We start from the raw sequence: 24,290 nt of genomic DNA, 5'->3' as shown, positions 1-24,290 counted from the left end.
CGTTGCGATCCTCAACTCGCTGAGCAAACACCATCATCCCTTCCAAATCCTCTGGTGAGTGCAAACGGATCTCCGCTCGAATTTCCGGTTTCAATCCGGTCAAAAAAGCTGCCTGCATCATCTCCTCATCCGCTTGCCGTAACGGTGCCGACAGAACTTCGAATTGTTTACGAAATTCAGCCACTGTGCCGGATTGCTTCAACTCCATTAACGCTTCATAAGGATTTCCCGACGGGGAAACATGGAAGCGTTGCAACACCGCCAATCGAAACGTTGTCCAGTCCGTCAAAGGATTCCTGGGTTCCCACCATTGGAACCAGCTTAAAGCTTCCTTCTCCAAACAGATGGAGGCCGTTTCAACTTGTTCCTCGGGTGGAATGTGATTCACACGGAAGTAATGTTCCGCTCGGAATATCCATCCGTAAGGGTCATCACCGGAGAAATAAGGAACTTCCACTCGACGCATCCTTTCCTCTCCCCTCTCCCACGGTCCTCGACCATGGTTGCCATCATGTTCCCTTGCATCTGTGTCTCCGTTTCTTCCTCTGAATCCCCTGCTTCCATTGTCCATCCTATTAAAAAACTCAGTAAGTGCCTCCTTCAACTGATGCACCTCAATCCTGACTTCTCCCATGTTTTCCTCTATTCGTTCTGTCCTCCTCTCTACTTCTTCCACTCTAGTCTCCATTCTCGTCCTTACCATACAGCTCCCCACCGACCGTAAGAGCTTTGATACCAAATTGTTGGCACCAAAAGAATACAACAGTAGAACACTTACAATTAAATGACAGAAGTAATATTAACTAAGAACGGAATCAATCTCTGGGAATGGTATTTAACTACTGGAACAATATACTTAAACAGTAAATGAACCCACAACAATACAAGGATTATTACACCTTAAAAGCAGAAAATATCCTCCTCTCTCAGATGGCCGATTGAAGAGAATTACCCTTTATTCCTTAGGCAGCCATTGAGACTCATGCTCAATGCCACTGCTCCTACTACCCCTTTTTACCAGAATACTCAATACCCATCCCACTCCTCACTAACTAACTTATATCCCTCACATCCTCTCATTCCTTCTCCCACTTTTCCTCTCCGTGGGCAGCCTTCCACGTGTCCAAGGTGCTAACCAACTTCCAGTTGTCATAAGCTTTCCTCCTTTGAGCCTTACAATCCACTCTTCTTCTAGGTACATTGTCCACCAATTTGAGAGCAGCTACTGGCCCATAAACATCAGTCAGCCCATCAACAATTGGATCATCCTCAGCCAACCCATCCCCAGTTGGTCTCTCCATAATTGGTTTCCCTTCTGACGCATGAGACCCACTAACAGTTGGTCCACTAGGAGAAAGCCCATCCACCGCAACTGAGTGTCCATCAGCCTACGATATTCAAAGATGCAAGGGATTATGTGGAAAGATGTGATAAATGTCAAAGAGTTGGAAACATTTCCCGCAAGGATGAAATGCCTCTAAATAGCATATTAGAGGTAGAACTATTTGACGTGTGGGGAATAGATTTTATGGGACCATTTCCTTCATTATTCTCCAACCAATACATCCTTGTTGCTGTTGATTATGTCTCCAAGTGGGTTGAGGCTGTAGCTCTTCCCACTAATGATGCTAAGGTGGTTGTGAACTTTTTACGGAAGAATATTTTCGCACGGTTTGGTGTACCTAGAGCTATAATAAGTGATGGAGGCACTCATTTCTGCAACAAGCAGTTTGATAGTTTGCTTTCAAAGTATGGAGTAAATCATAGGGTGGCTACACCTTACCATCCTCAAACCAGTGGACAAGTTGAAGAGGATCCTTGAGAAAACTGTTGGGAATTCTTTGAAGGACTGGGCAGGAAAGCTCGATGATGCGCTTTGGGCATACAGGACTGCATTCAAGACTCCAATCGGTATGTCTCCATATCAATTGGTTTATGGGAAATCTTGTCATTTGCCTGTAGAGCTGGAACATAAGGCTTTATGGGCTACTAAATTCTTGAATTTCGAACCAATGAAAGCTCTTCAGAAAAGATTACTGCAGCTGAATGAGCTAGATGAGTTCCGATTAGTTTCTTATGAGAGTGCCCGAGTTTATAAAGAGAAAACCAAGAAGTGGCATGATAACAAGATTATACACAAGGAATTTGAGCCAGGACAACAAGTGTTGTTGTATAATTCTCGCCTAAGACTGTTTCCGGGAAAGCTTAAGTCCAGGTGGTCTGGTCCATTTGTGGTGAAGAAAGTATTCCCTTATGGATCAGTTGAGATATCTCCCTTAGATGATGATAGACCTTTCAAAGTCAATGGAGCTAGACTCAAAGCTTATCAGGGAGGACTCGTGAAGAGAGACACTGAGGTTTTGTCTCTCATAAAAAATTGAAATTTCAAAGAGGTAACTGTCAGGCTCGTGACGTTAAACACGCGCTTATTGGGAGGAAACCCAACGTAGAAGTTGTTGTATCTAAAAAAAAATGCATGTCGCAGTATAAAAGGCAGCAACATGACGCAACTTGGCGCCATAGTGGCGCCAGTTGGCGCCGCTGCAAAGAAAAAATAAAAAAAATAAACGGCGCCACTGCGCGCCAAAGCGGCGCCAGTGGGCGCCGGGGCGCGGTCTTGCGCAAGGGCGCAGACCAGCGCCGACGAAAAAAAAAAAAGTGTCGGCAAAACAAAAAAAAGTGTCGACAGAGAGAAAAAAAAATCACATTTTTTTCCACCGACACCCTCCTCTCAAATCCCTATTTCTCTCTCTCTCTTTTTCCCAAAACCTCATTCTCTCTCTGACGCCCTTTTCTTCTTTCTTCTTCTTCTTCTTCCTTCTTCTTTCTTCTTCTTCACATCACACACATTTTTTCTCCACACTCCTTCCCTTCCCATTATATTTTATTTGTTTTATTTTTACTTTCTTAAAATACTACAAGATCCTCTCACCACACACTCCATTTTCATGGCGCCCAAGGTAAAGTCTTCATCTTTTTGAATTTTTATTTTGGTTTAATGAACTGAGAGCAAGACTATATCTGAGTATTGTTTGATTTGATGATATATCTAGTATGATGTTTTGTGTATGGGGGGTGGATTCTGTATGTGTGGGTTCTTAACGTGTGGGGGTAAGCCATTCATGTGAATCTCTAAAAAAAAAAAAAAAAAAAAAATAATTTGCTTTTATGGTCATATCATATATGTATGTGTAGATAGACATTTTGAGTCTTGTAATGTTGAATCTTTTGCTCGGTATTTTATTTGCGAGTAAATTGGGTATATTGCTGTGATATAATCTGAGATAAATCTGGGAATTATCGCTGTGTTATGGGCTAATTGTGATATTTTATATACCCTTCGCACTGGATTACTTTTCTGATTTTCAGATCTTTATGGGTAAAGAACCAGCGACAAGTGGTAGTAAAAAGAAGCGCAAAGTTTCTCAGCTGGATGAAAGCAGATTTGTGAACATGGAAGCCCAAAAGAGATTCTATGACCTTTATGAGAACAAGGGCTTCATTCATGAAAGAACCATTGATATGGATTTGCCAGAAGATAATCCCATTATGCGAACCATCCAAAGAAGGAAATGGGAGGTGCTGGTAAGTTATACTAAACCAGCCTCAAGCTCAATTGTTAAGGAGTTCTGTGCCAATGCCGAACTGGAGGATTTAGATACCACTAGAACTTCATGGGTTAGAGGAGTTGTGGTTCCTATTGATGCAGCCACCATTGAGTCCTACCTGCTGACAGCTTTCAGGGAAAATACTTCTTGTGAGTATACCTCCTTGTATAACAGAATGTTTCCTAGTATGGGGCGCAGGCTGTACCGGGATGAATTTTCTTCTTTGACAGAAATGGTAAGGAAAAGGATTACTCAACCATTCTCCAAATGGGACACTAAAACTGGTGGTATCCAAGAAAAGTTATGTATGAAAGGGCTGACAGGTGAATGCCGTTTCTGGCATTGTTTTGTGAATGCTAATATCTTGCCCTCTTCTAATCTATCAGATGTGAATATTGAGCGGGCATCTCTGTTATACATTCTTATTGGGCCAGAAAGATTGGACATTTCTACAGCGTTATCTGATAGAATTTATCATATGGTAAAAGGGAGTAGACGGAAAGAACATTTGGGTTTTGCTTCTCTTATTCTCCACTTGTGTACCAGGGCAGGAGTGCTTATAGCTGCGGATGAGGAGTTTGATATTCAACCTGCATCTATGCTGACTTTGGCTACATACACAGATCAGTGTAATAAATCTGAGGTTGAGTTCAGAAGCGACAGCCAAAAAGCTACTAGGCCTCCATCTCCACGTGTTCCACGTATGCTTATTCAACCTCAGGTACCTGAGCTAGATGCTCCTGAAGCACATTATGATCAAGCAGCTCCAGTTGCTCCACCGGGACCTTCTCCTACTTTTGATTTTTATGGAATGCAACAGCAGCTTTCACGGCTGTCTATTCAAAATGAGAAGATTATTATGCAGGGAGAATATTTTCAACGCTTCCTAGAGCATGCATATCCTTCTGTCCCGTTTGAGACATTCCAGCCTGTGTACCCAGAGGTTCCTCCTCCCTATATGTATCAAAACCCTTATCCTGCTCCAGCTCCAGCTGATGTTCCCATGCCATCACAGCCATTTATGGACCCACAGTTGTATCGTCCTATTCCTGACCCATTCCATGCTGCTAGGAGGATGGTCATGGAGGAAAGTGACGATGAGGATGATTGATGTCTCCTTGCTGATGGAGAACTTGTATATTAGTTCATTTTTCTATTTCGTATCTTCTTTTTTTTCCTTTAGTTACTTTGTGTTAGTATATTTTTCTCTGATGTTTTAATGTGCGCATTATAGTTTATTCTATATGCCACTGTTTGTTCTATTGTGCAGGGTTTTCTTCTTTCTTGTGGTTTAATTATTGCTGAGGACAGCAATTCTATAAATCTGGGAATGGTAGGCAGGCTTGCACCTGAGAACTGCAATTCTTCTATCAGAGGAGATACTCTAACTCTTTTAATTTTCTTAGTTATTTTTATAGTTATTTTGTGTGATATATATATAAAAAATAAAAAATAAAAAATTTGAACATGTTTTCTAAGCAAGTCCCAGGTTTAGATATGCTTTCCCTAGTTAACTTACCTGATTCATCCTAGGAAACATGTTTTGTATGAACTTCTGGCATAATATTGTATGGGCATGAGTAGACTTCATGATTGCTCGTTTGTCTGAATTTTGTGTTTGAATGATTAATGATGCCTGATGTTTCTTTTGGAAGTCTAGCTTGACATCATAGCTGGTGGGGTTTTGTGCTTAAACACTTATTTTATTCTGAGAGAACTCATTGTGATGGCATTCTAGAACTTGCTCTATTTCTCTGAGATGCATGCATTGGTTGATATGATAAAGGCATTTTGTTCTTGTTAGCTATTGGCCAAAAATAACCCACCTGTATGAATTTTTCTATTGCTAACCCCTTTGAGCCTGAGCCTTTTTGTTCATAATTCCTGATTGATGGCTTAGCCTATAGCCATGTGACTTACCTTAATTGAGATTGAATTATTGATGTGTTGAAAAATAAAACAAAGAAATTGAGGTAAGCTCCACAAAGGTCAAGTAATTAGGGGAGGTGAAATTTCATCTGTGCCCTTAAAACAAAAGGGAGAAAAAGAAAAAAAAGGAAAGGAAAAGAAAAAGCAAGAAAAAGAAAAAGGATGAATGTAAAGGAGAAGTGGTTGATAGGAATTAATTCTCGAAATTCTGTGGGAATCTGAGTGGAGAAAAACCATTGAGTTGGATGATGTTAAAGTGAAATAATACCAATTTTTCAATCTCATTGTTGTTTGAGCTACTAACCATAAATTTCTACCCTTAAGCCTGGCCAAGTTACAACCTGTGAAGTCCTTTTGATCAATTATGCATGTGTTAATGTTCTTTATCTTTAGGAACTTGAGAATATGATCAAGCTTATGGTAATGTTATTGCTGTGATGGATTGAGTGATTGTTACACCCTTAAACACTTGAGAGCTGAGCGTTATATGATTATCTTGGCGAGGGGTGTTCAAGCTAGATTCTGACATGTTCATAAGAATAGAAGGCATTGTTAGGAGTTCTTTGCATTGATTCAGTCATGCTTAGCATAGTGATCTCTTGATTGTCTGAGTGATGTAGTGTTGGAATAATTGATTGTTTCCTGGATTGAGTCTTGTACATTGCTGGGGACAGCAACGTTTAAATCTGGAAATGATTTGATGTGCCTCTGGCAAGTGTGGTTTTTCAGTATTAAAATTGATAAGAATTGGGTCATAAGAGAGCAATTTAAATACATATTTGCTATTTATATTGATTCTTTCTATGTCAATAATATTCACCTTTTGGTTGTGTTTTTATAGGAAAAAGAGGAGTGAAAATTACAAATTATAAAAAGCCTCTTGACGCGACTCCACACGCACGGATGTATCACAGTACAAATGCCAGAGAATTGTTTCCTGGATTGAGTCTTGTACATTGCTGGGGACAGCAACGTTTAAATCTGGAAATGATTTGATGTGCCTCTAGCTTATTAATTTCCAATCTTCTAGCTCCATCGTCTCATTTGACGCATCATCCACCCATCTAAAAAAAATTGCAGTGTGTCTTCTTTTCCTAGCACCAGATGAAACCAAACTCATAATAACATTCAACTTAAATAAAAACGAATGAACCTAACTGAAAAATAAATAATGTGTATAGTTGTCTATAAATTACTCACCTTGAAATTGAGACACTTAAAAAATATTTTATTTGGGTTTCTATGAGTTTTAGAGGTGTATACAACACTTGACCTCCCGCATTTACACCTTGGAGCAAAAGTCATTCTTCGGTTTCTAGCCCTAATTAAAGTGCAAAGGATTGAGCTCCCCATTCCAGAAGAAACATCCATCTTCTCACCCTAAATTACAAAGAACACACAAAATATGCAGTAAGCCCTAAATTGCAACGTACATACAACGATGGAATACCTAATTAGATGTGTTTCTAATTAAGCAACACTATACGACGACGTTAATTGGGGATGTTGAGGGGGGGAAGAATAGTTCAACTTTAATTGGTTTCTGCAACAACGTTGAAGTGATATCCTATATGACGACATTTTTATTCCTACATAGAACGTGAGTTATTTGGATAACGCGACACCCCATTCACGTTACTATTGCCGTGTGTTTATGACTGATGCAAGAACTAACACGAGTTCACTTTGCCTTTCTTGATGAGCTCAAAATTAATTTTTTTATAAGGGACCAAAATGAAAATCATATTTTTTGTTAGGGACCCAGATAGGAGTTTACTCTATTTTTTAAAAAACCTGCACGGTTGTGTGTTGAGAGGACGTGTCTTATGGTTGCTTTAATATATATTTTTTATTTAAAGATTATTCGGTCTGAAGATTTCATGTGTCAAATCTAAACCCTTTTTGTAAATATTATTCAACATTATCAAATGCTATTGCTTGAATTTTTTTTTCTTAATGTAAATCATTTAATTAACATGTAGGTTTTCCATAACATGGCAGTTAACAAGCACGCACACGGATCTTTTTGAAAAATTTGCGTGTCGGATACGTGTCTGACACACTCCGACACGCGTCTGACATGTAGTCAACATTTAGGGACACGCAGTCAACTCTCAGACATATTTTTTCGACACGCTGTCAATTTTTTCCAACACGCGGTCAATGCTCCGACAAATTTTTTTTTAATCTTAATTTTATTTTATTAACTAAATATAAAAAAATAATTTATAAATTAATTTTTTTCTGTTATGAAATTTGACATGAAAAATTAACAAAGTACAAAAAATTATTTTTATATATATTTATGTTATGAAATTTAAATATTTGATTGGTTATATGACTTATTATGGACTCTTATATGTATTAAATATAATCATATTATATATATTAAAAATTTTATTTAATATCAAAATATATTCCAACATGTTAAAATATGACATTTTTTAAAATCAGCATGTCGTGTCGGGTTGTGTGTTTCGTGTCAATGTCATGCATCATAACATGACAATAGGTGGAAAAAAAAAAAAAAAAAACTCAACTTCTTAAGCAAGTATGGAAGACCATTCCGATGACGATGACATATGGTCTTACGTAATCCGTCAATTAACTTCTTAATAACTAAGAAAAACAAAAAAATATCTTCCCATTAAAACTTGACTTGTGTTTTATCTATGGGAAAAGTGTGTATAATTTTAAAGGATGTAAAGTTGTGTCATTTTAAAAGAGAGAAAGAGATAGATAAAGGAGGAGAGAGAGTTGACAAAAAAAATAAAGGTGTGGATCCCACCTCTTTGTAAGAGTGAAAGAATATAAGTTGTGTAATTTTAAATGATAGACACTTTTCCCTTTATCTATTCATGTGCATAATATAAGCACCCAATTTCACGTTGTGACTTGTGAGCATATCGTTATACTACACACAAAAAACATGGCTGCTCAACACCAATCTTTGCCGCTTCAAGACCGAGTCGCAATCGTTACTGGCTCGTCCCGCGGAATCGGCCGAGAAATCGCCATTCACCTCGCTTCACTCGGTGCCCGAATCGTCATCAACTACACCTCCAACTCGGACCTAGCCAACTCAGTCGCCGCCCAGATCAACGCCGATTCAGCCACCGCCAGAGCCGTCACCGTCCGAGCCGACGTCTCCGATCCGGACCAGGTGAAGTCCCTATTCGACTCGGCCGAGCGAGCCTTCGACTCGCCGGTTCACATCCTGGTCAACTCGGCCGGAGTTCTCGACGGCAAGTACCCGACCATAGCCAACACCACCGTGGAGTCCTTCGACAAGACCTTCTCGGTGAACGCGAGAGGAGCGTTCGTGTGCAGCAGGGAGGCGGCGAACCGGTTGAAGCGCGGCGGCGGAGGGCGAATCATACTTCTGACGACGTCGATGGCGGCGGCGCTGAGGCCTGGTTACGGCGCGTACGCGGCGTCGAAGGCGGCGGTGGAGGCGATGGTTAAGATCCTGGCGAAGGAGCTGAAGGGGACGTTGATAACGGCGAATTGCGTTGCGCCGGGACCTATCGCGACGGAGATGTTCTTCGAGGGGAAGACGGAGGAGATGGTTAATAGGGTGGTGGAAGAGAGTCCCATGTGTAGGCTCGGTGAGACCAAAGACGTTGCTCCTGTTGTAGGGTTCTTAGCCACTGATTCTGCTGAATGGGTTAATGGTCAAGTGGTTCGTGTTAATGGTGGCTATGTTTAGTTCCCACAATTTAGGAACAAGTGGTACTTTTTCCCTAATAAAAATTAGTTTGCACTGTGTGTGGTTACATTACATCAAGATGTTAATAGGTTTATTTTTATGTTTGAAAGATTTATCATCAGCATTAATAAAAAAACAAAAATGAAAAGTTTTGGATTATTCTCTATTCATTACAGGGAGATGAATATGAAGGGTTAATAAACAAAGAAATAAGACAAATGAGTTCTGCTATATATATATACTATTCTTGATTACTTGGTTTGATCATAGTTTATTGTCTGAAGATTAAGAGCAAATTATTAGTGAATGTGTAAACTACAGGACTCAGTTGGTCAAATCTTTTGCATGCAAAGGCGTGTGATCCAATTCAGTTTTCATTTGAGAAGAGTTAGTTTAAAGAAATCATCTCTCGGGACTTCTTGAGTGTTGACAATTATTTATTAATTATATGAGTTTTGAACTTACGTGTGAAAGCTAGACTCAATATCAGAAAATGATTCAGGTGAATAATATAAAATACGTCAGATTATTTGACCCTATTTTTGTTTCATTTTTTATGTGATGGTGGTGTTTTTTGTTTTTTTAATCCTATTTCCTTTAACAGTCTAATAAGAAAACTCCATGTGCAGATACTTGGAAGACACGTATGTTGATGAAGAGGTATAGAATTTTTTTTTTACTTCATTATGGGATACCCTAACTACCTCTCATCTCTGGTCAAACAAGAAAGGGGAAAAGATCAGTAGTTTCTTTCATGCAAGATCCATAAAAAGCTCTGACTTGATATTTAACAATAATAGGTCAACTCAACACTCAAAATCCAGCAACTTGAGAGAAACACAGTTTTGTAGTAATTCAATTAGGAAGTGATTTATATGTTCAAGGGAAGTTCATTCATGTCATAACTGCGCCTCAGTTTTTTTATTGTAGTTGTTTTTGTCAAAGACTGAAATTCCAAACCACTTGCTTGGAGATAAGCCACTGATAATTGATTCTCAGGCAAAGCTTGCTGCTCAATGGGATTTCATATTCTCTTCTTATATGTCATTTTGATGCCATTTATCAGTTTTGGAAATAGTGCTCAAGAATCCCAGAACTTTACAAGTAATCGCAATGATTTGAAAGCCTTGACTGGATTCTCTAACTGCCTAGAATCAGCTATTTTGGACTGGAACAGCTCTAACTCCCCTGATTACTGCAATTGGTCTGGTGTCACTTGTGATGCCTTGCCTGGTTCAGTCACAAGAGTGGTTCGCTTGGAACTTGGAAACAGAAGACTTGGTGGAAAAATCTGTGAATCCTTAGCAGGTTTGGATCAACTAAGAGTCCTGAATCTTTCCCAGAATTTCTTGAGTGACTTTGTTCCTGACAAGTTGTTTCATCTTCAAAACTTGGAGGTTATAGACTTGAGTAATAATTATTTTGAAGGCTCTATAAATGCAGCTATCTGTACCTCTTTGTCTCAGGTTCGAATATTTAAACTGTCTAGTAACTTCTTTTCTGGTAAGATTCCAGAAAATTTAGGTAATTGTTCCTCTCTGCAGCATCTGTCCATTGATGGAAATGATTTGTCAGGAAGCATTCCAGAGAGTATCTTTCATCTGCAAAATTTGAGTGTACTTTATCTGCAGGATAATAAGCTATCTGGGCCACTGAATAAGAGAGTTGGTAACCTTTCAAACCTAGTGGAATTGGACATTTCCAATAATGGGTTTTCTGGAATTCTTCCTGATATCTTTGGGAGCCTCACACGGCTTGAGGTTTTCTCTGCTGAGTCAAATAAATTCACTGGTCAGTTGCCTGCAACATTGGTGAATTCTCCATCTCTTCAAATGCTTATTATGAACAACAACTCTTTGAGTGGTTCAATTAATTTGAATTGTTCTATGATGAAAAATCTAACCTCCCTTGGTCTTGGTTCTAATCAGTTTCATGGTCCAATTGGCAGTCTATCAAATTGCCTAAGATTAGAAGCAATTGATCTTGCCCGTAACCATCTCCATTGTGGGATTCCTGTTGACTTCAAGAATCTTCAGTCCCTAACCCAACTCTCACTTTCAAACGCCAGCCTGCATAATTTGTCTGCAACACTTGAGGTTTTAAGTCACTGCAGGAACTTAAGTACACTAGTCCTTACTTTGAACTTCTGTAAGGAAGAAATGCCACAAGGTCAAAATCTAGATTTCAGTAATCTCAAGGTTTTTGTCCTGGCCGACAGTCAGATTAAAGGTTCAATCCCAAAGTGGTTAAGCGGATGCAAAATGCTGCAGATGCTGGATCTGTCATGGAATCATCTCAGTGGAAGCATTCCCTCATGGTTTGGCAAGTTTAACAATCTCTATTACTGGGACTTGTCAAATAACTCTTTCACTGGCAACATACCACAGAGCTTGAACATGGTCTTGAGCCTCCAGTACAGGAATTTTTCATTAGAAGGAAAACTTTCTGCCTTTCCCTTTTACACTAGTGGGAATATGAAGGGTATGAAGAACAAATACAAAAAAGTTTCAAGTTTCCGACCATCTATAATTCTCAGTTACAACAAGCTTCAAGGACCAATATGGCCAGGTTTTGGTAACCTGAAAGGGCTACATGTTATGGACCTGAAACATAATAGCCTATCGGGACCAATTCCTCTCCAATTATCAGAAATGACAATGCTGGAGATTTTGGATTTGTCTCACAACAAACTCTAAGGAGAAATACCACAGTCATTAATGAAACTAAGTTTCTTATCTACATTTGATGTGTCTTATAATCAATTGCATGGGGAAATCCCAATGGGGGGACAGTTTGATACTTTTCCACCTAAAAGCTTCGAAGGGAACATGGGTCTCTACCATTGTGGCACTTCTTGCTTTATGCCTTCTCCACCAAATAATTTTGGTTTGGTTGAAAACAGTTCGCGTCAATCTTATTCTGAAAAGAAAAAAGAAATTAAAGAAATAAAGTAACAAAAATTAGTTTAGTGTTTGATTCGGTTCTTGAACTAATTTTAAAAACCAGTTCAGCTCATGAACTGGTTCTTTAAAAATCAGTTTGGCTCATGAACTAATTTTTAAAAATTAATTAATTTAAGTGTAGTTCATAGTTCGATTCAATTTTTGGTTATTTTATTTATCCCTATAAGAGGAGTTGAGTTTACGCTAAGTTGAAATTAAGACAACTGAATCAGATAATATCCCTCCCAAAAAAAGGAAAAAAAGTGAGGACTCGACAGGAAAAAGCAAAAATTATTTGATTTAAATGGGATAAAAAAAATTATATAAAAAGAAGATGCACCAAGTTGTACGGGAATATAAAAAATAAAAAAAAATAAAAAAAAAATCCGTTCTAAAGGGTCTCATATAATACATATACAGTCCCCTGATTCAGAACTAATATTTTATAGCCAATTAGTCCACAAAAATGAAAATTTTCAATTATATTTCTACTAAGTTGGCCTCTTACCTTACACAAAAAATTTAAGATCTGGAATATAATTTCAATCAAATACTTATAAGTTGCATGTGAAGTACAATTTTAATGACGAAAATGCCATTTCTAAATATCAATGTTCATTTCGGTTCTTTCTAACCTAAATAAGGCTACATATGGATGTTGGGTTTAATATGCTCTTTTCACTTAAGCCCAATAGCTTTAGTGAGAGTGAGCCCAAAAGACTAATTTCAACCCATGAAGCTTAGGGTTAGTCTTGGATTGGGTAGAGTATATAAACTCTCTTTTCTCTCTAATGCCTCCTAGAGTTACAGACATCAGAAACACAAAGAGGAGGCAGACGTTCATCATCTGAACGGTTGCCCACACGACCACCTGATCCCCCTTGAGTCATAGCCTGGAAGATCAACCGTAGAGCGGAATTGCGACCGTTCGTGGTGCGTTGCTGCAGATCGTGAGGCTTGAGGAGGAGAATAGAACGTGAGAAATTGTCACGCTCGCTGCTTCATCTCAGGTAATCAAAGCGGTGTTCTTCATTCCTCATCACATCGGTACGATGCGCTTCCGCGTTTCTGATGATATACCTTCAATTGGTATCAGAGTCGGATTGTGATGGGGATTTAGATCAGCTTTGATTTATTGATTTATTTTTGTGATTTTGAAAATATGGCACCTTTATTCTGTATCTGTTATTGAAACTCATGTTTTAATTCTTTATAGTTCATTTTCATAAAAGTTTAGATTTTAATCAGTAAAAATGCTTTAATTCATGGTTAGGGTCTCTCGTGTATTTCTCGATTTGTAACAAGGAGGCTAATCTCATATGATTAGGTTTCCTCCTTGCTATTTTTTTAATTTTTTCGGAATTTTTGTGTATTTTTCAATATTTTGTAAAGATTCAAGATCGAGAAATCGTGAGGAAGATGCACAGTCAGCACTGTCGAAGACTTTTCGAGGACTTCCCGATCTCAGAACGGGGCGATCTATATATGGTTTAAAAGAGGACGGAAAGACGAACGCAACGGTGGGTGGATCGCCGCCATCGGAGACTCCACGCTCCGCCACGTGCCTCCACAAGAGGCTGAGAGTGGCCGCCACTCTCCAGCAAAGAATGGGAGAGTGAGGGAGCGTCCGGCCACCTTTTTGGGTGGTTCCGGCGGCGGTGCACTCGTCTCTATGTGGCGGTCCTTCCCCTGGAGTTTTGGCCTGATTTGACTTCGGGTGACGGCGCGGCAGACCTGACGGCTAGGGTTCCTCTTTCGCGTCCTAGGGTTTCTCGCCAAAGGATTGGGTCTTTGGACTTTTGGGCCCATGAAACCCTTAAGGGGCTTGAGACAGATACTATGGGCTAGGCGAAAGTCGAATTCCAAAGTTGTATTATTTTATTTTATTTTATTTTCTTTAAAATAGGAAGGCCACGGATTAAAGTAATTATGATTTATTATTTAATGCTTTTATTGAATGAAATGAATTATATGTGCGATTAACATGATATTTGCGATAACATGTCATATAGGATATGAAGGTGCCATATTGCTGCATGATCACATGTCATACGTGCATATTTAATATTATGTCATTACCGACTAGTATGATAGTTTATGCGCGTAGTTTTGATTTTAAATATTCCGGTAAAATAAAATTATGATTATTATGATTTTGGAAACAAAATCTAGATTAATGGTTATATTAATTTCGAAAATTAATTTAATTATTATGATTTTGGTAAAATCTAGAATAATCAAATTGATTAATTTTGGAGTTTAAAATCAAGACAAGTAGTAAGAAAATTTCCTAAGAGAATTTTTTTATTTTGCGAGTAATTTATGGGTCTACTAAAATGGTCATGTGTTAAACACACGCTGCATACCACAATCATGTATCATGATTGTGTGAAGCACACGCTGCCTATCATGACCGGATTTTAGGACCTTAATGATTTCAAAATTCAGATAAGTTAAGTGATGCACGTTCATCGGCGCTCTTGCTTACATAGTTTTTGAAATCAAATAAAGGATACTCTCAATTAAATAATTCTTGGAAATTGGAAAATATTGCTTATGTTGAATGGAAGGAGATTTAAATTAAGAAATTAATTTAACCTTCCAACGCATTATAAAGACCATTAATAAAATAATAATGTGAAGTCTCATCGAATAAGCATGATTGGATTTTATTAGATTGGACCTAAATAATTATGGGAGGAGATTTAGATTAAGAAATTAATTTAACCTTCAGGCGCTTTGTGGGCCTATCAATAAAATAATCATGTGAGACCCCAACGGATTAGCATGACTGGATTTTATTGGGCCTTAATAATTTCAAAATTTTAATAAAGTATTGTACGGCCCATCGTCGATAATACTAAGTTATTAAAGATAATTTTGAAATTAAACAATGAATTCGACAGGGCTTATGAAAATTCTCAAACAAAAATGTTGAATGGGTGAAGGTTTTAAAAATTAATTAATTTTAAAACCTGCGGGCTTCATTTGTGGGTTTATTAGTGAAATGGTTATCGCTGAAGCCCCATCGGATAAGGATAATCAGATTTCACTAGATTAAATCTTAATAATTTCAAAATTTTAGTAAAGTATTGTACGGCCCATCGTCGGCAATGCTTAGACACTTAGGATAATTTTGAAATTAAACAATGGTTAATTACATACAATAAACAAGAGTAGTTATGAGAATCTACTTGCACTTCGTTTGTTTATTGCATTATTTGTTTGTAATTATGTGCTTTATATGTTTTTCAGAAAATATCTTAGAAATGATTTTGAGTCGAAAACCTCTAGATGGTACCAACTATGAATAAGTGAAAAGCAAATCTTTGATATTGTTCTAAAACATGGAAGCTAAAATTTGTCCTGACAATGCGAAGGCCATAGCAACCTGCAGAGAATGCGTCTAAGGAAACTAATATGCATTTCTCAGATTGGAAAAGGGCAGATATGGTAGTTCGCTGCTATATTATTGTCAGTCTTTCCAAATACTTGCAGAAGCAAGTGTACATGATTAAGAGTGGAGTAAAAATGCTTCAGACTCTTAATGACATGTTTGCTGCGTCTAGCAGCTCTGCTAGACAGAATGCAGTCGGTGCAGGTTTTGCTAAGAGTCTTGTTAAATCCAAAGGGAAACCCAAGGGTGGTAACAAGAACAAAATGACTTGGTTATCAGTTGTCAAACTAGTTGCTATGAAGAAGCCGCAAGGCAAGTTCTTCAAGTGCAGACTGAAGGGATACTGAAAGAAAAATTGCCCAGAGGTGATGAAAAGAACCAGACATGGGCATATCAAGGTCTGATCAGTGAATGAATTATTGATTCAGGAATCACTGATTATGTTTGTTACTCTTTGTAGTTCAAACATGGCATACCTGTCAGCAATGGACATAGATATTTTAAGCTTGAAAATGGGAACTTGTGTTTGCATTTACAGTAGGACAAGTTATTTATAAGACTATGGTTTTGGGTGACTGTTTATTTGTTCCAGATTTCAAGAGGAATTCAATTTTTGTTAGTTGTTTTGGTTAAAACATGGTTTGACAATGCAATTGATTCCTCAGTTACATTTCGAAGTTCATCTTCGTCTTGTTTTGTTCTGGTACATTGTTTAAATAGTCTTTATTACCTATGTCCTATACCCTTTTAAATTTGTTATGTTGAATGGAAAAGGTGATGAACAAGAATATTCACCAAAGAAATAAAAGTTTCAAATGAAACATAACTTTGGCCTTTGTGATTGAGTCACATTATCTCAAGTAGAAAATATGTTTTAGTTAAAAGAGAGACTGAAAGTTCAAGAATCTTTTAACTAACAGCTACATGTTAGTCCTATTTGGAAGGTAAAGTGGCCAAGCAATCCTACAAAGGCCAAAAAGATTTGCGCAACTATTCAACTGGAACTGGTACATACTAATGTATGTGGACCAATTAGCGTTCAGACCAGAAGAGGTGATGAGTACTTCATTATATGAATGTTTACTCTGGATTTGGACAGATGAACCAAGTGCGCTATAAGTCTAAAGCTTTTGGAAATTCCAAGAGGTTTAGTCTGAGGCAGAAAAGCATGTAGGTGTTCAAATCAAAAACACTTTGGTCTGACTAAAGTGTCGGCTACCTGTCTGGTAAGTTCAGGTCTTACCTGATTTAAGAGGGGATAGTTTTCGTAACTGTCAACTCTAAGAATGCGTTAGTTGAATGTAGTTGCAGTATGCGAAAATCAAACATTTCTAGACTTGGTGAAGATCATGTTCAGTTATTCATCTTTGCCAATGTTGTTCAAGGGAGATGCCTAAGAGAAGGAAATCTACCTTCTTAACTTGGTTCCGTCAAAGTTTGCTGTAAAGACACCTAAAGAATTATGGAAGGGGTGCAAGCCCAGATCAAACCATATTCGGATTTAGGGTGCTACGGCACACGTCCTACAACAACAGTCAAATGAGATGGAATCTTGTATGGAAGAGTGCATATCTTTTGGCTACCCTAAGAGAACTAGGGATGATTTCTTATTTAGTATTAAGGACAAGATAATCTAAGTGAGCACTCACATGATTTTCTTAAAGGAGGACTAGTTAAGAAATTATAAGCTCTTAAGTTAGGTTATTCTTGATGAGATTTATCTGAGATCAAGAATTTCCAGAATCTCTAGAAGATTCATCCATTGTTCCCTTGATTGTTCAAGAGGGGATATATATATCTCTAAGTGAACAAACAAGAGAACCATGATTGGAAATTCAACATGATAATATATAAGTGAAACTAGTAGAAATATTAGTATCACATGTAAAGGAACAATATCAAGGATAAGCGGATCCTCAAGAAATTGAAGATCCATCATTTGACCCACTCTTTGTTTTACCTTTAAATACACAAGATCTAGTGCAGTACATTCGTAGTGGGAGAGAACCTTGTTAACTCTCAAGTTGTCTCTTGTTAAGTGATATTGATCCTACTAGTTACGATAATGCAATAGAAGATGTTGTTGATCAAGTGTTGCTCAAGTTATGAACAATGAGATGAAATACTTGTATTTCAACTCCGTTCGGTCCTAGTAAAGACACCAAGAGGGGTAAAACCCACAAGGTGCATGTGGACATAAAAGGCAAAGAGAGGATGGACAGGAAGGTGAAAACCTTCAAAGCTAGCTTGGAGGCAATTTTTGCCAGACGCCATGCTTGAGTCTATCCAGATTCTCTTAGTTGCTATAAGTCTCAATTATGAGATTTTATTTTGGGAGTTGGATGTCAGGATATCTACATACAACAACCAAAAGGGTTTATAGCAAATGAGTAGGAACACACGGTATGCAAGTTGTGAAAGCCTATTTCATAGACTTAAGCAAGCATCCAGGTCTTGAAACATCATTTTTGATCAGGTTATCAAAATTTTGATTTTGAGAGAACCTTGATGAATGATGTGTATTTGTATGTAAAGGATCCAACGGAAGACAGTAGCTTTTCTGGTACTTTATGTAGATGATATGCTCCTTATTAGAAACAATGTGGAGGTAATATCAAGCATAAAGAGTTGGCTAAGGTAGTGTTTTGGTATGGAAGTATTGGGGAAGCCAATTATATTCTTGGTATAAAACTCTTATGAGGCCAGAAGAATAAGTTGTTGGCATCACCTCAGGCTACTTACATTGACAAAAACTCTTGCCAAAATTCAACATGAGAATTCTAAGAGAAGAATTATAATTCTCAGATGTGGAATTCATCTTCCTAAGGAGTGACCAAAGACTTCTAAGAAGGAAGAATGCATGAGCAAGATATCTTATGCTTTGGCAAAGGTAGACTCACGCATATCATGTTGGGCGTTAAACCAGACGTCTGTCACGCAGTGGGAGTAGTGAGATAGTACCATTTTGAACCTAGAGGAATACTAGATTATTGTTAAGCATGTACTCAAGTATCTTTGGAGAACGAGAGATTATATGCTGGTATATTCTAGTGGGAGTCTTGAAAAGCTGAGTTTTCAAAAATTCAGTTATTTCAAGTGGATATTGACTCAAGAAAATCAACCTCGAGCTATGAGTTTTTCACTAAACTCACATAGCATTAGAGGTGGATCTTGCAGACCCAGTTACTAAAAGTTTGCCTGAATTTGTGTTCGAGAGGCATGTTACTCCTTTGGGTCTTAGGAGGATCCCAGACTTGCATTAAGCAAGTGAGAGTTATTGGTTTCATTACGCTCTTGGAGTAAGACGATGAAACAATAAAATAATTTTCTGAATTTCATAAATAAGGTTTTATTTATTTATTTTGCGCACTATTTACAAACATAAAGGTCCGGATCAAATTGTGGAGTATATGACCATATGGATACGTTCATGGAGGACATGGTCATAAGTTCTCACAATTGATGAATGGAGTCACAGCCGTTAAATAAAGTTGGGCACTTTATTCAGGCTGCAATATTTTATGAAATAATTTTGTCCGAATCATTGTAAAATATTGGTGTAAATTAACATTCACATTGAAAGGATCAAGGAGAGATTTGATTAAGGTTGTTTTTCTGTCATAAGGCATCAAATCTCTAGTTAACTATAGTTATGTGATTGCTCTTAATCCTGAGTTTATTATAAATAGGTAATCAAATAGTTTTCATTCTTTGATTTACCAACGGGTGAGGTTCGATCTATTGACGGCCAATAACTTGGTATTTTGGGAGTGAGATTATTTGATTATCGATATTTATGAGATAAACAACAAGGAATTTGTAGGATATGTCCCCTTGATATGTTTCGGTACTTGGATATTAAAGACACTGGCCATGCATGTAATCCATTAGAGAAACTATCATAGTCAAGGGAATAAATAATTGATTGAGTTACAGAAAACTTGTCAATCAATTATAGACATTCTACAGAGGGGCGATGCATATTCATGTTATAAGTGTTAATCTTGGAGTTCAAGTTCGGGCTTTTAGTGGAGTAGCACCGAATTAGATAACCATTCGTTGATTATCAAGAGCCTTGATTAATAACAGATGGTAGATCCCCAGGCTAGCTTGAGACAAGGGACGAGTTGTATAATCAGATGATGATGGCTTATGGGCTACATAGTCTTGAGTTTATGAACTCGAGTTTGTGTCCAAAAGAGCAAGTGAGAGATTGTTGGGTTTAACATGCTCTTTTCACTTAAGCCCAATAGCTTTAGTGAGAGTGAGCCCAAAAGACTAATTTCAACCCATGAAGCTTAGGGTTAGTCTTGGATTGGGCAGAGTATATAAACTCTCTTTTTTCTCTAGTGCCTCCTAGGGTTACAGACATCAGAAACACAAAGATGCAGACGTTCATCATCTGAACGGTTGCCCACACGACCACCTGATCCCCCTTGAGTCATAGCCTAGAAGATCAACCGTAGAGCAGAATTGCGACCGTTCGTGGTGCGTTGCTGCAGATCGTGAGGCTTGAGGAGGAGAACAGAACGTGAGAAATTGTCACGCTCGCTGCTTCATCTCAGGTAATCAAAGCGGTGTTCTTCATTCCTCATCACATCGGTACGATGCGCTTCCGTGTTTCTGATGATACACCTTCAATGGAGGCATTGTGAGGAATGTTCTTGGAGACTAGTCTATATGAACGGCTTTGTGGCGAATCTAACCACTAGTGCACTAGGGCGATTACGATGACTTATAGCTTTATGTTAATTTTTTTTTATCCAAAGCGGTTTAGGGTTAAGGGAATTATTGTTGTGACTACACTGTGTGACAACCATAAAACAATTTGTGTATGAGCATGTGTTTTCTAAGCACAACTAATAAAAAAACTCAAGATAATATTAAAATAAAATTGTTAGTTTTTTATTGTTATTTTAATAGGTTTAACTTTTCTACAATTGCTGCAGAAAAGTTTGTCCTCTACAATACAGTTCATCTAAAAAAATTTGCTTATATACTCTGGGGAGTATAAAGTGTGTGGCAGATAAAAGCTTCTGCAGCAATTACTGAAATGTTTTTTCCATTCTAATATAGGAAAAAATATTTCTGCAGTTACTGCAGATAAATTATCTGTATTTTTTTCAAAACGACGTCGTTTTGGTAGTGAAATCTTAAAAAATTATAAATATAAAGACTATTATAATCCTGAAATAAATTAAAATTATAAAAACATCATGATTTCCGTTTAAAACGACATTTTTTTCAAAACGACGTCGTTTTGGTATCGAGCTTACTGCAAATAAATAACTTATATGCAGTGACCGTAGAAAAAGCGAATCCTCTAATATATGTTGAATTTTTTATTGGTTGTGCCTAATAGGCACTAGGCTCATGCAATAGAAATCCGATAAGCATATGCTTCTGTTACTGCTTTGATTGCCCAGAAACAAAATATCAATCATTCATCATGAGAATAAACATCAAGGAAAAACATGATAATATCACTTCCTGAAAATATCCAATTATATTTTTTTTGAAAGCTAATAGCAAAATAGGACAAAAGGAAGAATAAACAGATTTAGGCATGCGTTTCTTAAGCTCTGAGCCTTAAAAAATATGTGAAATGTGAACCAACCTGTATGGTAAGTATAGAACTTTTTGTCTTCAGATATATACTTCAAACCAGCTGTGACTTGTTGAGATTTCCTCTTTGAATAGTCATATCAACATTTCAATAAACACTTTGGAATAATCATCAAAGAAACTGGTCTTAAATACATTGTAGTATAATAGATAAAAGATTAAACAAAAACTTCCCAGAGAATATTTGGGCTATTGGGTAGTATAACAGGTAATCCTTACAAGAATAATTCAGAGGTGTGTATGTTTTAACAAGCAGAACATAGCTAAACATGGCAGAAGAGGGTGGCAACAATGGCTTAGAAGGGAACCTGTTGCAGTTTGTGGATCCCAACCAGCACCTTTCTACTATTGTTCCCACTATTCAGTTAGTCTATCCCTTTTCAGCTGTTCTTATTTCACTTTGTTGTATATCTATTTAGTACTAAGATTAATATGCTGAATTTTCAATTTTCACTAGTTTCTGATTTGGGATTTTTCTAGGAATATTGTGGCTACATTCAGCTTGGACTGTGACTTGGATCTTAAGAAAATTGCACAGCAAGCTCGCAACGCAGAATACAGTCCCAAGGTCTGTTTCTGGCAAATTATTAAGATATTTACTTTTGTATCCAATAAGAGTTCATCTCATAAATATAGCTGCTTTCTAAGGCCGGCTCGCTACACCTGACCCCAACCCTTCTCCATCCACCGACCCCAACTAGTTTGGGATAAAGGTGTCGTTGATGTTGATTTACTTTTGTATCCAATATTACTTGCTCTCACTGATACTAAAACACAAATGTTACTGCAGCGTTTTTCTGCTATCATAATGAGGATAAGGGAACCAAAAACAACAGCTTTGATATTTAGTTCTGGGAAGATGGTGAGTACTACTTCATCTTTATAGATTCTGTTTTTATGCATTGCAGCAATAAGTTCATATTAGTTGATCTACAAAAAATATAGTTTTTCATTTGATTGCATCTATTCTCTCTTTTTCCCTTTGAAACATTTGTAATTTCTCTGAATAATTTATGAAATCATATATATGAATATGTTAATCTTAGAATTTTAAGTTCATGTAAAAAGTTTGTTGAATACATTCTTTAAATCATTAGTTCTATTTAATGAGTTTCTGCAATGTCTTTATTTCCATTTTGTTATAACATTTTTTTGGTTTTTCCTCATCTAGATCTGCACAGGTGCCAAAAGCGAAGAAGAGTCAAGGCTTGCAGCAAGAAAGGTAAATATTTTCATTTGACCAAATGCACCATGTGCTGTAGCATTTATGTAGAACATGGTTTTCCACTTGAAAACACATTTCAAAAATCATTACGTTAGGCATAACAGGACAATGCTGAAAAGCAAATGCTTTACTTTTTGTGCAATCTATACTTACTACTAATGACATTGAAAACCAGTTTATGTATCACAAACTCTTTTGTATTGAACCTTTGAATTAGGCAATCTCATTTAAGTTAATAAGACGTAACTATTGAGTCAATCTGATATGAAATCTTGGTTTTCAGTTTGCTCGAATTATCCAAAAGCTTGGGTTTCCTGCCAAGTTTAAGGTATACTACATGTATCTGCTAATAAACTGCATACACAAAAACATAACAACAATGATTATGGATAAACCTAAGCTTTTGTTTTTGAGTCAGTTATGTACATATATACTTTCATCTAACTTGAAATTGTGACTGGTAGGACTTCAAAATTCAGAATATGGTTGCGTCCTGTGATGTTAAGTTTACCCTCAAACTTGAACTTCTTGCATGCGCACATTGTGCCTTTTCATGTGTAAGTCGTATTCAGCTACTCCCACAAGAGTGAATTCTATCACATATTTTAGACTTTGTAATTCAGTGAAACAAAATAAGAACTTGCTCATAACTCTTATAATTCCTTATTGTGCAATCTTATGCTTGATATTTACCTCTCTTTATATTCTCTCTCTCTCTCTAATTACTCTATAAACTTAAAAGTATTTAATGACACCTCATAAGAATGTCCAAAGCAATGGAGAAGAAATATCTCTAACACTAGAAAGTCACCCACCCCACTTGAGCATGAAACTCTCAAGTAATCAAGGCTCAAGTGTAAACTTCTTTTTTTTTATCTTTCATGAAACTTAAGTCTGATACCCCACACATTCGCTGGTCGGGTTTATCGGGAGTGATTTTTATGAAACTTAAGTCTGATGCTACAAAAGCCATGGTCTAATTCCATGAAAGATTTGAATTGCAGTATGAGCCAGAGATATTTCCTGGCCTGATATATCGCATGCAACAGCCAAGGATTGTATTCCTCATATTTGTTTCTGGAAAAATTGTGCTTACTGGAGCTAAGGTTGGTCCCTTGTTTTTTTGCATGTTTCTTTTCTCGGGTACTTAATTTTGAGGCCAAAATTCACCATCTTTTATTACTTGACATCATAGGCAAGAGAGGAAATATACACAGCCTTTGAGAACATGTATCCTGTTATTTCAGGGTTCAGAAAGTTTCAGAAATGGTACGACACAAGCACTTTTTATTTAAACCGGCTACATGCCTAATTGTCAAGCCTTTTTTTTTATTATTAGTAGCATTGAAAAGATTATATGACATATTAGGGAGAGTTATTCCCTTTTTGCCTTCTACTGTTTTGATTCTGCTGAGAATTTTACCTCTAATTCATCCTTTGTATGTTGGCAGATATGACTTCGAAAGGGACTTTGGCTTTGGTAAATATATTTTGATGTCAAACCTTTCTGTCTGCATTTTGGGTATCTGAAAACTTTCAATCATCATTTAGCACAAAAATGCTTTCAAGACTTTCTGATTTGTCTCTCTGTAGCTTCCTTATACTGTGACATCATTGGGGAGAATTATTCTCCTACTATATGATACATTGTTTGTGGCATTTGAACAACCAATCATCAGTTCCAATATCAATCCCAAACTTGACTGGTGTAATCTGTTGATTGATATATATTCTTAAATATATATATACCTTGATATTTTAAATTCAACCGTATCCTTCTAATTAGTGAATAGTTTATGTAATATTTTCTCCCTCGGAGAAGTTACACCTGCAAAGTCTTAAAGCAAAATCTGCT

The 24,290-nt window shown here is 37.2% G+C and overlaps 4 protein-coding genes across 5 annotated transcripts; all 4 read left to right on the top strand.

Moving 5' to 3' along the window:
- Window positions 1-1,913: 1,913 nt before the first annotated feature.
- LOC133302515 (uncharacterized) lies at window positions 1,914-2,381 on the top strand. The gene has a single exon (XM_061502307.1). The coding sequence runs from the start codon at window positions 1,914-1,916 to the stop codon at window positions 2,379-2,381; it is 468 nt and encodes a 155-aa protein (XP_061358291.1).
- Window positions 2,382-8,444: 6,063 nt separating this feature from the next.
- Window positions 8,445-10,313, top strand: LOC133302520 (NADPH-dependent aldehyde reductase-like protein, chloroplastic). Of its 2 annotated transcripts, XR_009750357.1 has the most exons (3): window positions 8,445-9,269; window positions 9,876-9,906; window positions 10,177-10,313. XR_009750357.1 is itself a non-coding variant. In XM_061502313.1 (2 exons), the coding sequence occupies exon 1, from the start codon at window positions 8,467-8,469 to the stop codon at window positions 9,244-9,246; it is 780 nt and encodes a 259-aa protein (XP_061358297.1). In that variant the 5' UTR covers window positions 8,445-8,466; the 3' UTR covers window positions 9,247-9,269; window positions 9,876-10,011. The 2 variants fall into 2 exon arrangements, 1 of the variants encoding a protein (XP_061358297.1); XM_061502313.1 differs by lacking the exon at window positions 10,177-10,313 and having other exon boundaries at window positions 9,876-10,011.
- On the top strand, window positions 10,263-11,942 carry LOC133302519 (phytosulfokine receptor 1-like). The gene is made up of 2 exons (XM_061502312.1): window positions 10,263-10,712; window positions 10,791-11,942. The coding sequence occupies exons 1-2, from the start codon at window positions 10,263-10,265 to the stop codon at window positions 11,940-11,942; spliced, it is 1,602 nt and encodes a 533-aa protein (XP_061358296.1).
- A 9,537-nt stretch (window positions 11,943-21,479) lies between these two features.
- On the top strand, window positions 21,480-23,747 carry LOC133302514 (TATA-box-binding protein 2-like). The gene is made up of 8 exons (XM_061502306.1): window positions 21,480-21,574; window positions 21,691-21,778; window positions 22,001-22,072; window positions 22,382-22,432; window positions 22,719-22,763; window positions 22,900-22,992; window positions 23,440-23,541; window positions 23,631-23,747. The coding sequence occupies exons 1-8, from the start codon at window positions 21,480-21,482 to the stop codon at window positions 23,745-23,747; spliced, it is 663 nt and encodes a 220-aa protein (XP_061358290.1).
- Window positions 23,748-24,290: the final 543 nt, after the last annotated feature.

The sequence above is a fragment of the Gastrolobium bilobum genome, unplaced genomic scaffold, assembly GCF_033153095.1.
Source record: "Gastrolobium bilobum isolate Gb01-03AN ecotype WA unplaced genomic scaffold, APGP_CSIRO_Gbil_v1 utg6994, whole genome shotgun sequence".
NCBI lineage: Eukaryota > Viridiplantae > Streptophyta > Magnoliopsida > Fabales > Fabaceae > Gastrolobium > Gastrolobium bilobum.
The sequence above is the reverse complement of the archived record's forward strand: the minus strand, read 5'-3'. Positions and strand labels throughout refer to the sequence as shown.

Excerpts from the sequence above, each read along its gene's own strand:
- LOC133302515 (XM_061502307.1), top strand. The coding sequence starts at position 1,914 with ATGTCTCCATATCAATTGGTTTATGGGAAATCTTGTCATTTGCCTGTA.
- LOC133302520 (XM_061502313.1), top strand. The coding sequence starts at position 8,467 with ATGGCTGCTCAACACCAATCTTTGCCGCTTCAAGACCGAGTCGCAATC.
- LOC133302519 (XM_061502312.1), top strand. The coding sequence starts at position 10,263 with ATGGGATTTCATATTCTCTTCTTATATGTCATTTTGATGCCATTTATC. Across the intron at positions 10,713-10,790 it reads TCTGTACCTCTTTGTCTCAG|CATCTGTCCATTGATGGAAA; the intron begins GTTCGAATATTT and ends TCCTCTCTGCAG.
- LOC133302514 (XM_061502306.1), top strand. The coding sequence starts at position 21,480 with ATGGCAGAAGAGGGTGGCAACAATGGCTTAGAAGGGAACCTGTTGCAG. Across the intron at positions 22,433-22,718 it reads CAAGGCTTGCAGCAAGAAAG|TTTGCTCGAATTATCCAAAA; the intron begins GTAAATATTTTC and ends CTTGGTTTTCAG. Across the intron at positions 22,764-22,899 it reads GGTTTCCTGCCAAGTTTAAG|GACTTCAAAATTCAGAATAT; the intron begins GTATACTACATG and ends TGTGACTGGTAG.